Source organism: Nyctereutes procyonoides, unplaced genomic scaffold (assembly GCF_905146905.1).
Source record: "Nyctereutes procyonoides isolate TBG_1078 unplaced genomic scaffold, NYPRO_anot_genome, whole genome shotgun sequence".
In the NCBI taxonomy this organism is placed as follows: Eukaryota; Metazoa; Chordata; class Mammalia; order Carnivora; family Canidae; genus Nyctereutes; species Nyctereutes procyonoides.
The window spans coordinates 5825043-5838459 of NW_026575025.1; the positions used below are offsets into that span (position 1 = coordinate 5825043).

The 13417-nt window shown below is 65.4% G+C and overlaps 1 protein-coding gene across 1 annotated transcript in view; it reads left to right on the top strand.

Moving 5' to 3' along the window:
* Positions 1-13417, top strand: part of KCNQ1 (potassium voltage-gated channel subfamily Q member 1) — a 322601-nt gene that overhangs the window by 44076 nt on the left and 265108 nt on the right. The window contains exon 2 of the mRNA XM_055314312.1: positions 3490-3580. Coding sequence (XP_055170287.1) covers positions 3490-3580 — 91 coding nt within the window. The remainder of the gene's footprint in view (positions 1-3489; positions 3581-13417) is intronic.

Below are 13417 nucleotides of genomic sequence, written 5' to 3' on the forward strand. Positions count from 1 at the left end.
CCAGCCCCGGCCCCTGGCCAACAGCACAAGCAGGGCATTGTCCCTTGGGGACAAGGAGCTGCCACCGCGCTGGGGGCTGGCATGGCTGCTGGGGTGTCCACGTCCTTTGTGTCCCCAGCCTGGTTCCCGTGCCCTGACCCCGGAAATGGGCCAGATTCCTCCTTTCCTGAGCTGCTGTTTGCTGGCTCGGGTCTGTGGCCACCTGGTTCAGGAGGTTTGGGGGACGGGCTGGGTCGGAGGGGTGGTCTCACCCTAGGCTGTACCTCCACACCCCCCGGGCAGGGCCCCTGTCTCAGCATCTCTGAGGCTCCAGGACCACCCATGGCAGGACGGAGTAGATGAAAGGAGGCTTCAGGACACGGCAGGGCCGGGGAAGGACCATGTGTGTTTGTGCGCCAGCTGCCCCCTGACCCCCCAGGGAAAATACTCTGCAGGGGCCCTGGGCTGCTGGCTCCCACGCCCTGGCCCAGAGCTTCCGTCGGCACAGGGACCTCCCTGTAACCTCTGACCGGGGACCAGGGGTGCGGACCCCCATCCTGATGTCCCCTCAGAGGGACGGCCAGGGCCTATGAGGAAGTAGGGCTGCTTCCCTCCTGACTGCGACCCCCGCCCTGGGTTCATCCTGCTTCCTGAACATAGGCCCTGGGTGGTGGGCAGAGGGGCTCCAGGGCAGCGGGCGGAGGGCCCCGGGGCCCCAGCTCCCAAGCTGTGTGTGGCCCTCCTGTGGGGCCTCCTTGCTCCTGCCCGATGTAGTCCTGGCAAACTATCACCTTCTGCCTTGTAGCCAGAGGTCATGCTAACGGGGACGGTTGGTGCAGGACCACTGCCTGGCAGGAAAAGGGTTGAAAAGTGACAGCTGGCCGACGCAAGGTCCACGGGGTCCTGGAATCGGTGCCACATGGAGGGGACGCAGGTGGCCTCTTGGGGCCCCAGAGCTCAGCTATGGAGGGCCTGGCAGGTGGCAGGTGCACATCACGACACTCCTGAGAGGGCAGACGCACCTCGGTGCCCATCCCTTGCTTCCCCTGCCTCGGGGGCAGGAAACCCTACAGATCCTGGAGCTGGCTGCAGCCCCGGGCCTCACCTCTCTTGCCTGCAGGACGTGAAGGCCTGGGGTTGGGGATGGCGGGGGCGTGGGGTGTGGAGAGCGTGACTCAGGCACAGCTGCTTTTGTGGAAGTGGAGACCGTCGGTTAGAGAGTCACGGCTCCCGGAGATGTTGGCGTCCTGACCCTGGGACTTCATGCAGCACGGGGGGGGGGGGGGGGGGGCGGGGGGGGGTTGATGGTTGCGGCTCAGTGAGGACCTTGAGGTGGGACACCCTGGATTCCTGGCGGCCCTCAGCGCCCTCACAGATGTCCATAGGATGGAGGTGGGAGGGGCACGGGCAGAGGAGCCGCCGTCTCAGAGGTGGGATGACATGAGCCTGCCATGCTGCCCTCCCCGAGGCCACCTCTAGGGACCCAGCCTTCTTGTCACCTCATGTGACCTCACCCCAGGAAGCTCAGCCCCCACTTGTCTGGCCATAGCACGGCCGCATCCCCGGGACTTGGCTTACTGTCCCTAAAGCAGCCAGTGGGGGACCTGGGTGGTGGCGCCTGCTGGGGCCTGACAGGGAGGGGGCATCTATCCTCTGGGGCTGTGGAAGGAGAGGGCGCAAGCTTGGGGCTCGTCCCAGGCCTGGTCCCTGAGGCCCCCCCGGACATCCGGCTGCCCTGCCATCTGTGCCCGTGGGGAAGTCCCAGGGCTCTGGCTCATGTCGATGGCGAAATAGGCCGAGGCTTCTGCTCAGCACATGGCCGAGGAGGGAGAGGGCAGGCACCGTGTCTCCTTCCTCGGCCCTGTCTGCACCCAGAGACCTGGGGTGGGGCTGGGTGGGCAGCTCCTGGCCGAGCTGGGTAGCGAGCCCTCTGGGACTGGGGTGAGTGGGTAGGGGGACCAGAGGGGATTCTAGGTGTGGCAGGAGCATGTAGCACCGTGCGCGTGGCCCTTTGCCCTTCTGGACTGTGGCTGGTGAGCTCCGAGCCCAAGCAGTGGTCTGGCAGCCGGCGGGTGCTCACGTTCTCTGGCGGCATTTACCTAGGTCCTGGTGGGACGGGACCCCACCCTGCTCACCCCTACCCCTGCACGCATCTCATTCACCCCTGTCTCACTCACCCCCACCCCTGCACACCCCCCATGGTTCTGGCAGGAAGGCCTGGCCATACCTATTGAACTGCCTTACTGTGGGCTGGGGTCCTGCTTCTCCTTGGTGGAGGCCAGGTGGGATGGGACACCCTTCCAAGTGAGCGAGAGGGTCCGCAGAGTTGGAGTGGTGCAGAGTGTGGGTGTGCAGGGCCCCTGGCAGGAGATGGTACATGTGCAAAGACCAGGAGGCTTGATGCCATCTCAGGTTGGCCTAGGAGGGTTGGGGCGGCAGGGACAACAGCAGGTGCAAAGGCCCTGAGGCAGGCAGGGCCCAGCCTGCTCAGGAGGAGGGATGGGAGGTGCTGTGTAGCCTGGGCTCAGCATGGTGTCCTGCTAGGCGGTGATGTCGAGGGCTCCGCCAGCTGCCGGTGGGGTGGGCTGTGGCGGCCCAGGGTGGAGGCTGATGGGCTGGGATCTGGCTTTGCAGGTGGAGCCAATCAGCCTGGGTAGTGAGGGAGGCGCAGGTGGCAGGTCTGGGCCGATGCTGCTGAAGGGCAGAGGTGGGGTGGGAAGGGCTGAGCTGGTGCAGGGAGATGCAGGGGGCTTCTTGGTGGGCACGGGGTGGACACATGGGGAAGCCCCGGGAGCAGCGGGATCTCGGGCTGGGGAGCCACCTGGGGTCTGTGTGCCCGGCTACGTGCAGCTTCCTGCCGTCCCATCAGTGAGGAGCCCCTGGAGCCCCCTGGAGGACTCCCCAAGACCGACCCCCTCCCCAAGGAGGAGGGCTGGGGTTGGTCCCATGATGTCCAGGGATGTGGGGGGCATCTGCAGGGCCCCTGGTGACTGCCAGTCTTCTTTCCATCCCCGTGGCACCCACTCTGGATGCTTCGTATAAAGGGAGCCACACAGCACATGGCACAGAGAGTGGCTGCTTGGCACCTTGTGTTAAAGCCTGTCCTGCTGTGGGGGGTCAGGCCATCGGGGGGCTCAACTCAGTGTGGGGGGGTGTCAGCCTGCCATGGGGGTGGTCAGCCCGCCATGGAGGGGTTCAGCATGCCATGGGGGGGTGAGCCTGCTGTGGGGGGGTCAGCCCATCATTGGGGGGTCAACACACCGTGGGGGGGTCAGCACGTGTCCTCCACAGCTGGCAGTGCCCCCTGTGGGCACCAGGGTTCTGGCTTCTCAGATCCGGGGAGGGAGGGTCCTGGTCCCACGTGGCAGGGACAGGGATGGGGGCCGGGGTGGAGGTGGGAGGTGCCCCCCTGGCCCCTGGGCCCGTGTCGGTGTCGGTGGGGGTGGGGCGGGGAGGCTGGCCACTGGAGCTGACCGCCGGAGCTGACCGCCGTGTCCTCCCGCCCCACAGCTTCCTCATCGTCCTGGTCTGCCTCATCTTCAGTGTCCTGTCCACCATCGAGCAGTATGTCGCCCTGGCCACAGGGACCCTCTTCTGGATGGTATGTAGCAGCGTGAGGGGCCATTGCAGCAGTCACAGACGCTGGGGCTCTGGTCTCCTGAGCGAGCGGGCCGCGGGGTGGAATGAGCTGCATGATGACCCTGCCCCAGTGTCCCCTCTGCTGGCCAGCTGCTGTGGGACACTGGAGGTGTGGGGACCCCCACCCTCACTCCTACGTTGGTCGGGAGGTGACAGCCTGGGACTGGCAATCTGGGAGGGCTTCCTGGAGGAGGGGGCTTCTGAGCTGGGCTGGGAAAGGAGCACAGGAGGACCTGTTAGCAAGCTTGCCACAGCTGCCCCGTGGCCCTGGGTCTGGGTGACTCCTGACCTGGGCTGTGACCCTACACCGACCCTTCCCAGAATGCCTGGCCCACCTGGCTGGCCCCTTCCACTGACCTGTGCCTGTCTACCTGACTTGAGATGCTGTTGTCATAGTAAACCGCATGTCCAGGTGCCCTCGGATCTGCTCGGAGACTATCCGGTCTCGTCGCCTCCCAGTGCTGCTTCCCTGACCGTCCTTGCTCGTTGGCTCCTCCTAGTGACCCCCACTGTCGCCGTCGGCCTCACCATCAGGACAAACCTGATGGCGTCTGATGGGTGCGCGTCTGGCGGATGCATCTGGGGATGCTGGGGTCTGTCTGGGGTGAGGCCTTCCCGCCCACGACCACGGTGTCCGTTTGCCAGGAGGCCTTCGGGCTTTGTGATGAGTCTAAGCCGGTCACTGTGAAGGGGGTTCCTGGTGATGGTCGTCGTTTCTGGCAACTGCCGCCACAGACGGACTTGCCCTGCTGCCGTAGTTTCTGGAGCGGTCTCTCTCTCTCTCTCTTTCTCTCTACGTGGAAGCCACTGACAGTTGTCACCTGTACAGCCCGTGATTTTACGACATTTGATCGTTGCTGGCGGTGTCTGTTCTCTGGTCCCGCAGAGCTTTCTGCATGTGGGCTGATGGCGGCACAGGCCTGTGTCACCAGATTGGGGTTAGCGTGGTGGTCGTGACGCCCGTGGTGGCTGCGGGGCGCCTGGCTCTAGGGGGCGGGCCCCCCCCGCCCCGTGCTGCTCTGGAGGGGGTGCTGGCCTCGGGCTGGCAGGACCTGTGCTTTCCTGTTGGGCGAGTCCTTCGGGTCCGAAGTGAAGGTGACTTTGTCCATGGAGCGGCTGTGACAGCGTGTGTCCTGATGGGGGTCTGCTCGCTGTCCTGTTTTCTGTGGTCCTGTCAGATTTGGCTTTTTCATGTAAAAGTAGGGACGTGCTTAGCGTCTAATAACAGGGTGATGAGAGTGGCAGCCTTTGGGGGACAGACCTCCCCTCCTCCGCCGGGTCCCCTGGTCCTAGGGACCCACGGAAGCTGCCATGGGCGCCGACCTGGCCCCTCCAAGGACCCGGGGCTACAGCACCTGGGGAAGGCTGGCTGCTCCTGCATCCGGGCCACAGGTCAGCTGCCACCGTCCTCGAGGAAAACATCCCCAAAGCCCTGCCCTGGTGGCCCTGGTGCAGGCAGCGGGGCGGGGGTGGTGGTGGTGGTGGTTGTTGTTGGTGGTGTCCATGTTGACACCAAGGGCGATGCTTCTTGCTGGCCCTCCACCTGCTTCCCAGGGTGGGGACTGTCCTTTCTGTGGGACAGCCGGGGAGGAGCTGGGGGGGGGGACAGGAAAGGTGAGAGGGGTCTCTGTGTTTCGGGTTATCACATGGCCATCCGAGCCCGGGCCCAGACCCCATGGAGCGCATCTACTGTGCAAGTCCAGGTGTCTCCCTTTCCTGTCCACACGTCCGAGGTGACCGATCTCCTTACCTGCTGGAAGCTGAGGCTTTGGGAGCAGTGGCTGGACTCCAAGGGGCCTTTCTGCTGGATGAAAGTGCTGCCGGGCACAGGGGCTCAGAGAGAGTCGGGGCCCTGGGCCCGGGTCCTGTGCAAGTGTCCTGGGGCAACCGTAGCAAAGTCGCACAATGTGTGGCTCAGAGGGCATTTATCTCCCACAGCCCCAGAGGCCGGGAGTCATAGGTGAGCGGCCAGGACAGTGTGGTCACTCATGGTGACGCTCCCCTCCAACTGTGTCCTCACATGGAGGGAGGGGGCTCCCTAATGTCCCTTCTTACAAGGACACTGATCTTCCAGGGTCAGGGCCTCCCTGCAGCAACCTCCTGTTACCTCAGTCACCCTCGTAATGACCCCATCTCCAAATACAGCTGTGTTCTGAGGGGCTGGGGGTTGGGACACCAGTATGTGAACTTGGGGAGCACACAGCTGGGACCATAAGGCCCCCCTGAGTGGTTTGGGTGATACTCCGATACTGGGAGTCCTGCTCTGGGGCTTTAAAAGTCTCCAACAACACGGAGTTTCTGGGTTGCTGTGAGGCAGGGTGTGGGCACCGAGGGTCCTGAGTTCAGGTGGTGACCATACCACGTCCTCGGGCAGCTCCGACCCGGCCCCCAGGTGCAGCCGGGAAGGGAACAGAGCCTGGTGGAGCCACCCATGCCCGGCTGGTTGGGCCCCCATGGACACGGTTCCCAGGCCCTGTGCGGGGCGTGGAAACCAGACCAGCAGAGGTGTGACCCCACGACAGCCCCGGCGTGGGGGGCAGACCCCAGTCTGACCTGGTGCCCCCTCTCCTGTTGACAGCCGGCCAGGAGCACCTCCAACCCGGACAAGGCTTCTCACGCTCAGAGCTCACAGTTGATGGGCTGGGGAGGCAGCTGAGGGCTCCGGTCGCATCCTGGCAGCCCCCCCATGGCCCCTGCCCCCACTCAGCGCCCAAGCAGCTTCCCCATTCCACCCACCCTCCAGCATCCCACCCGCCCCCAGCATCTCACCCACCCCCAGCATCCCGGCTGCCCCCCAGCATCCCGGCTGCCCCCTAACATTCCACCCACCCCCAGCATCCCGGCTGCCCCCAGCATCTCACCCACCCCCAGCATCCCGGCTACCCCCCAGCATCCCACCCGCCCCCCAGCATCCCAGCCCCCCCCATCTACCTGCCTCCTCTCTCAGGGTGGGGGGGGCCCTCTCTGCCAGGCTTGCAGTCCAGACATCTGTGAGGTCCGTGCGCCATCTGGTGGCCGTCATCTGAACCGCAGGCACGGGCAGAGGAGGGGAGAGGCGTGTGGGTTGGGTCCTGTGCCGACCCAGGCCGCTGCCCTGTCCAAGCAGAGAGCCCGCTGCCGCTGCGCCCCACCTTCCTCGACCTTTTGAGGGCCGAGACCCCTCACAGCGTCCCATGTCTTCCGCCCTGTCATGTCTGCCGCCTCCTGTACCCCCCCGTCCCACCAGGGCCCTCTCCCCCGGCAGCCTTCTTTGGTTGGGGTGGGTGATGCTTTTCAAAACAAATCTGACCACTCCCCCAGTGCCCCGTTGAAATATGCTTGGCCTCTCCCTCTAGGCCTCCAGAATGCTGCACCTTCGGCACCTGTGCCCCCATGACTCTGCCCTCCCTCCCTCTACCTCACTCTCCCTCTATCCCAGTGCACTTCTGCTGACCCAGCTGCCTCAAGGCCTTTGCACGTGCTCTGCTCTTGACCTGCTATTTCTTTGGCATGTTGCATGACTGACTTCTCATCCAGTTCCAGGCCTCTGCTTGACTGTCGCTGCTTCTGAACCTGCCGTCCAGGGTTCCCCATTCCTCCCCCCTGAGGCATCTGCTCTTTCCCAGCAGTCTGGGTACGCATGGGGCGGGGGCGGGGGTCCTCCATGGGTGGGTTTACAGCTTTCCACGGTTGTCAGTCCCTGAGGGCAGAGGTGCAGTGATTGCACTGACCCCACATGCCCAGCCTGATGCTCCCAGGACTTGGGACTTCTCTGCCTTGAGGCCCTGTGCCCAGAGCTGCCCCCGCGGACACTCCAGGGCCTCAGCTGCCCCTGCCCTGTGAAGTAGAGGGGTGGTCAGGACGGCCTCAGACTTAGCCCTCCGATGGCCTTGCTAGGTTTCTAAGGACTCCCCGGCTCAGTGGCTGCATGGAGCTGGATATTCGAGGGGGTTTGAGCTGGCCATGTCTGGCTGCCACTGGACCGTTATGGCCATGGCAGGCACTGGGGCCCCAGTGGGGAATGAGCCCAGCCTCCAGGGGCAGATGTGAGTTATGTCCCGTGGTGGGGCCAGGAAGGAGGTGCAAGGTGCAAGGTGAGGAGGGACAGGGTGGGACATGTATGCGGACGCTGAGGGCTTATCCAAGGAGGGGAGAGTGCCAGGGGAGGGGCAGCTGCGGGGAGGGGGGAACCGGGCAAGCGCAGGGCCCCCAGGGAAGTCAGGGGCGCCTCCCCGGGGAGGTGTCAGACCCCGGGCAGAGGGAGACCTGCTGTGGGCTTCCGGGGTGGGCTTAGGGAGCCCCGGGCATGGCGGGCCGCCAGGTGGCGCTGTTGTCCGCAGGATGCGGGTGCTGCTGGCCGGGGCCCAGGGAGCGAGGGAGCCAGACCGCAGCTGGGAGCCCGGGAGGGGCCAGTGTGGGCTTGGGGCGAGGGGCTCCGCGAGCAGCCCGGTGTGTACATGGTGGAAAAACGTGTCTGTGAGCTGAGCTGTCCCAGAGAGCCCATATTTCTGCCGTTGCTTTCATGCACTCGGCGTTTACGGAGCCGAGCGCTGTTATCTGGCCGGAGCCAGGGGCCCCGGGGCGGCCTCCGAGGGATTAAGCGTTCTGCTGAAGCAGGCGGATTCGGTGCGCCTGCAAAAGCCATTTTGGGAGGCATCTCCTCTGTGCTGCAGGTCGGGCCCCGCCGGTTAGGAGGCCCACGCGGGACCTGAGCCCCACTCCCGCCTCCCGGGCACAGGGCTCCCGCTGGGGGCATGCGTGTGGGCCCTGGCTGTTGCACGGTGTGTGTGCCTGGTGCGTGCACAGCCCTGCATGTCTGCTGGTGTGTGTCCACGCGGCCGCGTGCGTGCTTCCCTCCTGCGTGCTTCCCGCCCACAAGCTTGCCCGCAGGCTGCAGCAGGCACCCCATGTCTGCACCCCCAGGGGCCAGTAGGCCCAGGTGAGGGGCTGGGTGTTGTCCCTCCCTTATGTTTTTCGGGTCCCACACAAAGAGAGGCACCCAAAAGCACGACACTAACTCCGCGGGTTCCGGCCTCCCAGTGCCAAACATACCAGGGACTTGCCCCGCGACGCTGTGGTTAACAACCCCGTGAGCCACGGCCCGGAGGCCTGGGTGATGAGGTCATCGCTCGTGGCTTCCTCCCTCACTCGGAGGCTCCCTCGGCCGTGGTGGTGACCCAGCCCTCCTGCCGGCTGGCCTCAGTTTCCTAGCTGCACCGGGACGCTGGGCTCCCATCCCCTGGAGCGGTGTCCAGGCCCTGTCCTCCGTCCCCCAACCCCGCAGGCCCTTCCTGCCCTTCAGACGCCAGCAGGGAGGCTCGGGCTCACTGCGGGGCCGTGGCAGCCGTGGCCCGGGAGCCTGCTGTGTGCACACCCTCTGCAGGTCCATCCCTCGCACCAAGGGGACTGACTCACGGGGCTTTGGTCACTCGTGGCTGAGGTTTTCCACTCCCAGACGCCAAGGTCTTATTTTCCTTGGGGGCCACCTCCCCCTGGGAATGCTCGCCTCACCTGGCTTTCCCCTCCCCACCAGCAAACCCCTTCCATGTCCCATGTAGCCCCGCTCCTGCACGCCCCACCTTCTGGCCGACACCGGGTGTTCCCTGCCTCCTGTGCCCAACCACCGGACCTTCCGGAGAGACCTCCTCCTTTGTCTCTCTGTCCCTGCCACGTGAGAGCCACCCAGGGGGCTTAGTTCCCACTGCCCGGCATTTCTCTCAAGTCCTGCCTGAGGCCGGGGGCCACCCCCACCCAGCACCCTGGTTGGGATGCCCCCCGCGTGTGTTCAGCCAGCAGACATTCATCAAGCACCTACTATGTGGTGGGGATAGGTGTGCAGACAGGACACGGCTTCGTGTCTGCACCCTGCAGGGCCCTGCCTGGGAGGGGCCGGCACCCAAGCTTGGTGGGGGGGTGGCTGTGCTGACCCCTCAGTCCCCAGAGCAGGAAGGCAGTGCCGTGTGTACCGCCGTGTGTCTGTGTCTTGTGCACACGTGTCCTGCGAGCTCTCGGTTGGGCTGTTGTCTGGCGTAGGCATTCGGATTGTCCCTCTGCAGGGCGGGGGCTCCCGGCTGACCCTGGTAGCCGAGCTTCCAGGGGCTGACCAGAGCCTTGCTGGTTTTAATAAAAACACTAAAAGCTTTAGCTTTAGCTCTTTAGAGCCCCAAACAACGGTAACCTGCCTTCTGGACATTTCTGTGCCTGTGAAATGGAGAAGAGCAGGGCGTTTCTCTTCAAGGGGCTCTGGCGGGTGGGGGGACGCGGTGGGCCTGGGGTTCCCGCTGCACGGCCGTGGTACCGAGCACCTGAGGCTCTGCTCAGCTTTCTGCTCATGTGCCCTGAACCCCACCTGGGGTCGCCCCAGGGTGACAGGCGCAGGGATGCTGGCCTCTGGGACGGGGCAAAGGTGGCCACGAGGGCCCAGGACACGTGTGGAGGACCTGGATGGTGCCTGTCTGGTGGGGGCATCTCCCCTGTGCCAGCTGGGGTGAGGGAGGCCCCAGTAGGCCCCACAGCCCCCTCAGTCCCCTCCGTCCAGGTCAACCCCCAGTGGCCCTGTTGGTGGCCCTGGACAGCCTCAGGGGCCTCTCAACAGACTCTGAAATCATTGCCCTCTAGGGGACTTGGCGGGGTCCCCAGAGCCCCTTGCCACTGGGCAGGGACCCCCGAGAATGAACCCTGCCCCCCTGGTGATGGTGGGCATCGGCCCGACCCACCTCTGCAGCCCCAAAGCAGGCCCCCAGCATGTTGACACCTGCTCCCTGGGCATCCCCCCACCCCGCCACCATCCCACCGCAGCCCACACTGCCCCAGATCTGGGGTGTGTTTTCCTCATCGTGCGGGGCTGTCACAGACTTGACCTCCGTGACCAGGGCCTTGGTCATTCCTTGGAGACCTTCCTCCCATGCTCTGCGGGGCTGGGGCTGCTGTGCCTGCTTTAGGAAGGGGACGGCGCCCCGGCCCCCGAGGAAGTGGAGGGCGAAGGGTTCGAGGCTCGCGGGGCTGCAGGCGGCGGCTGGGGCATCCCCGCCAGCAGGGGACACAGCCCCACCCCACCCGGGACCCCGTTCCTGGGGAGGGTTACAGGGTTGGGGCTGGCTGCGTTCCTGGCCTGGAGGCAGCTGCTCCTGAGGGGACAGCTGACATTCCTTCATGCGGGGTCTGCGCTCAGCCGAGAGCTGTGAAAGCAGGAGTCCTCGCTGTAACCGGAACCTTCTGCCAGCACACCGGGGCCCTGTGTGTGGAGGGGCCTGCAGTGGCTCGTTTTCTGTAACAAAGACGTCCTCTGTGAGGCCCACAGCCGGGCCCGTTATCTGTCGCCAGAACTGTCATATCGATCAAGCCTGCTCAGGACGAGGTGGGGGCTCCGACAGGGGTCGCCGAAACGGCCCCAAGTGTCTGACGCTTCCCTGCAGAATGCCCCAAGTCCCCCACAGATGGCCGCCTGGATCTTCCTTTCCACGTGGCCCTCGAGGGAAAGGGGAGGCGGCCCCTGGCTTGGGCCTGCTGCCGGGTCCCCGGGGTCCGAGGGTGACCCCACGAGGGCCAAGTGGGGGGCCCCTGAGAGCAGCCACGGCTGGCTGGCACCCGCCCCTCCTGCCCTGCGGGTCGCCCGGGTCAGGCCTCACCGTGTCTCCGTGGTACTTCCCTCTTGGCGGCTGTGAAGCCGCGGGCTGGGAGGTGTGTGCTGGCGTCTGCTGGGAGCCCGGTGAGAGCCCCGCCTGCTACCCCATCTGCCCTGAGCCCCCCGAGCGTGCTTGACCTACAGGCCTCAGAGCACAGAAGAGGTGGCCTGCCTGCCGGGGAGCACTTCCGCCAGGAGCCGCAGAGCTCGGGGGCCCCATGGCCTCCTCGGGCACCTGGGTGCCCGCGTGTGCGAGGTTTCCAGGCTTTTCTCCCCAGAGTGGCCAGGTGCCTGGGTGGTCTCACATTCCCCCCACCCTGTACCCCGCTGTCTTGTCTTTCCTCCTTTCAGAAATTGTGATGATTCAGCTCTGGGTTGGTAACCAGAGACAGAGCCGCCCTGGGCTGGGGTGCAGGGGGTGGTGGGAACGAGTGGGGCACCCCTGGCTCCGGGCAGGTTGGGGGGGCTCGGCTCAGCCTCCAGCGTCGGCTAGAAAGCAGACCCCCCTGGCCGCCTGGAGGGTGTTGCCCGTGTGAGGGTGCGTTCTCCTGCCCGGGTCACCCATCAGCCACCCCCGGGAGGACGGTCCCGGCGTGGCGCTTTGGGTCCGCCCAGAAGGCGTGAGCTCGTGAGGGAGGCCTGGGCTTCCTGGCGCTCCCAGGCCGGCTCCCGTGTTTTCTCCCGTGTTTTCTCTCCTGCCCGGCCCACCAAAACTCGTCAACGTCTCCCTGAGACCCGGGACAAAAGTCAGACTCTGGGGTGGGGGCCCCTTGCTGAGGGCCCCGCAGGCTCCTCCATTCGGGATTTAGCGGGATTAGAGTGTGCCGTCCGTGGGACAGGTGTTTCCTTTATGCTCTGCCCGAGGGCTGGAAAGACGCTCGTCATTAAGTGCCACATTCAGTGGGGGTCTCGGGCTCGGGGTAGCTGGAGGGCCGGGTTTTGTGAGGGCCTTGTTTTCACATCTGACCCCGGCCAGCTGGAGAGCCTTGTTTTAAGCACAGGGTAACAGCTGACATAACATAACGGGGACCGAGCTGAACAGGCAGCGTGTCGCCGGGCGCAGGCGGGGCCTGGCACTGGCACTCCGCGGGGGGCTCCCGGGGGCTGCCCTGGGGAAGTTGTCCAGGGTAATGGGATGAGCCCGCAGGGCCTCGTGGCTGTGGGGCACAGCGTGGCAGTGTCTGCCAGCTGTCGCGGCCCGCAGGAGCGGGCTGCCCGAGTGGCTGGTCGCCGGGCGGGGGCCACGGGCCCATGCAGGTGCCGGAGCAATTGCTCCAGGGCACCGCATTCAGACGGGTTATAATCATGTTCTCTGCCTCCCCAGGTCACACAGAATGAAAACCAGAGCCCCGGCTGTGCGGCCACTGAAGTGTGTCATTGTGTGACTTCACGGGCAGGAAGAAGGGGGCTCGGTGCCGCTTTGTGGGGTCGGGAGCCACGGCCACGCGCCCAGCCCCCACCCCCGGCCCCTGCCTCACTCAGCTGACCTCAGGGCTGGGGCGCAGTAGCTCCTCCACTGCCTTTTCTGCTTTCTGGTTATAAAATCACATTCTGATTGGGCACATTTTGTGGGGCAAGTGGAAGGGGGCACCGCAGGGGACCCCTGGGACTGGGGGCTGCTGCTGCCAGCCCTTTCTAAGAACCAGACAGAAATGGTCTTGACCAGGGGTCAGCACACTGTGCCCAGAGCATGACCCATCAGTGCCTTCTGCGCCCTTGGGTGGGCCCCAGCCTGGCTCCACAGGGCTCGATGACACCCAGGCTGTCGGAGGAGGCCTGAGTGGCCCACCAGGCATCTTCAGGTTCAAGGGAATTGGGGCAATCCTGCCCTCCCTAGCCTGTGGCTACTGAGCCCCTGGGAAGGCGAGTTCCAGGACTCTCCTTGGCTGGCGGCTGTGAGGCACAGACCCCCAGCCCGAGCCCCAGGCGAGGGGCGCCACAGTGGCACCTTCAGGTGGACCCAGCCACCAGCAGGCCAAGGACAGTTCCTCATGCCCAACGCCAAGCTGGAGCACCCGCGGCCAGTGGCACTGTGCTCCCAGCTGGGTCGAGGTCGAGGGTAGCTGACGTCGCCGATAGGGAAGACGTGCCTGGTGTGGCCCCGAGGCCACGGGCACACACATGTGCGGAAGTGTACACGCACGCCTATGGACACGCACGTGTGGACACACTCACGTGGCGCGCTTGTTCAGGCAC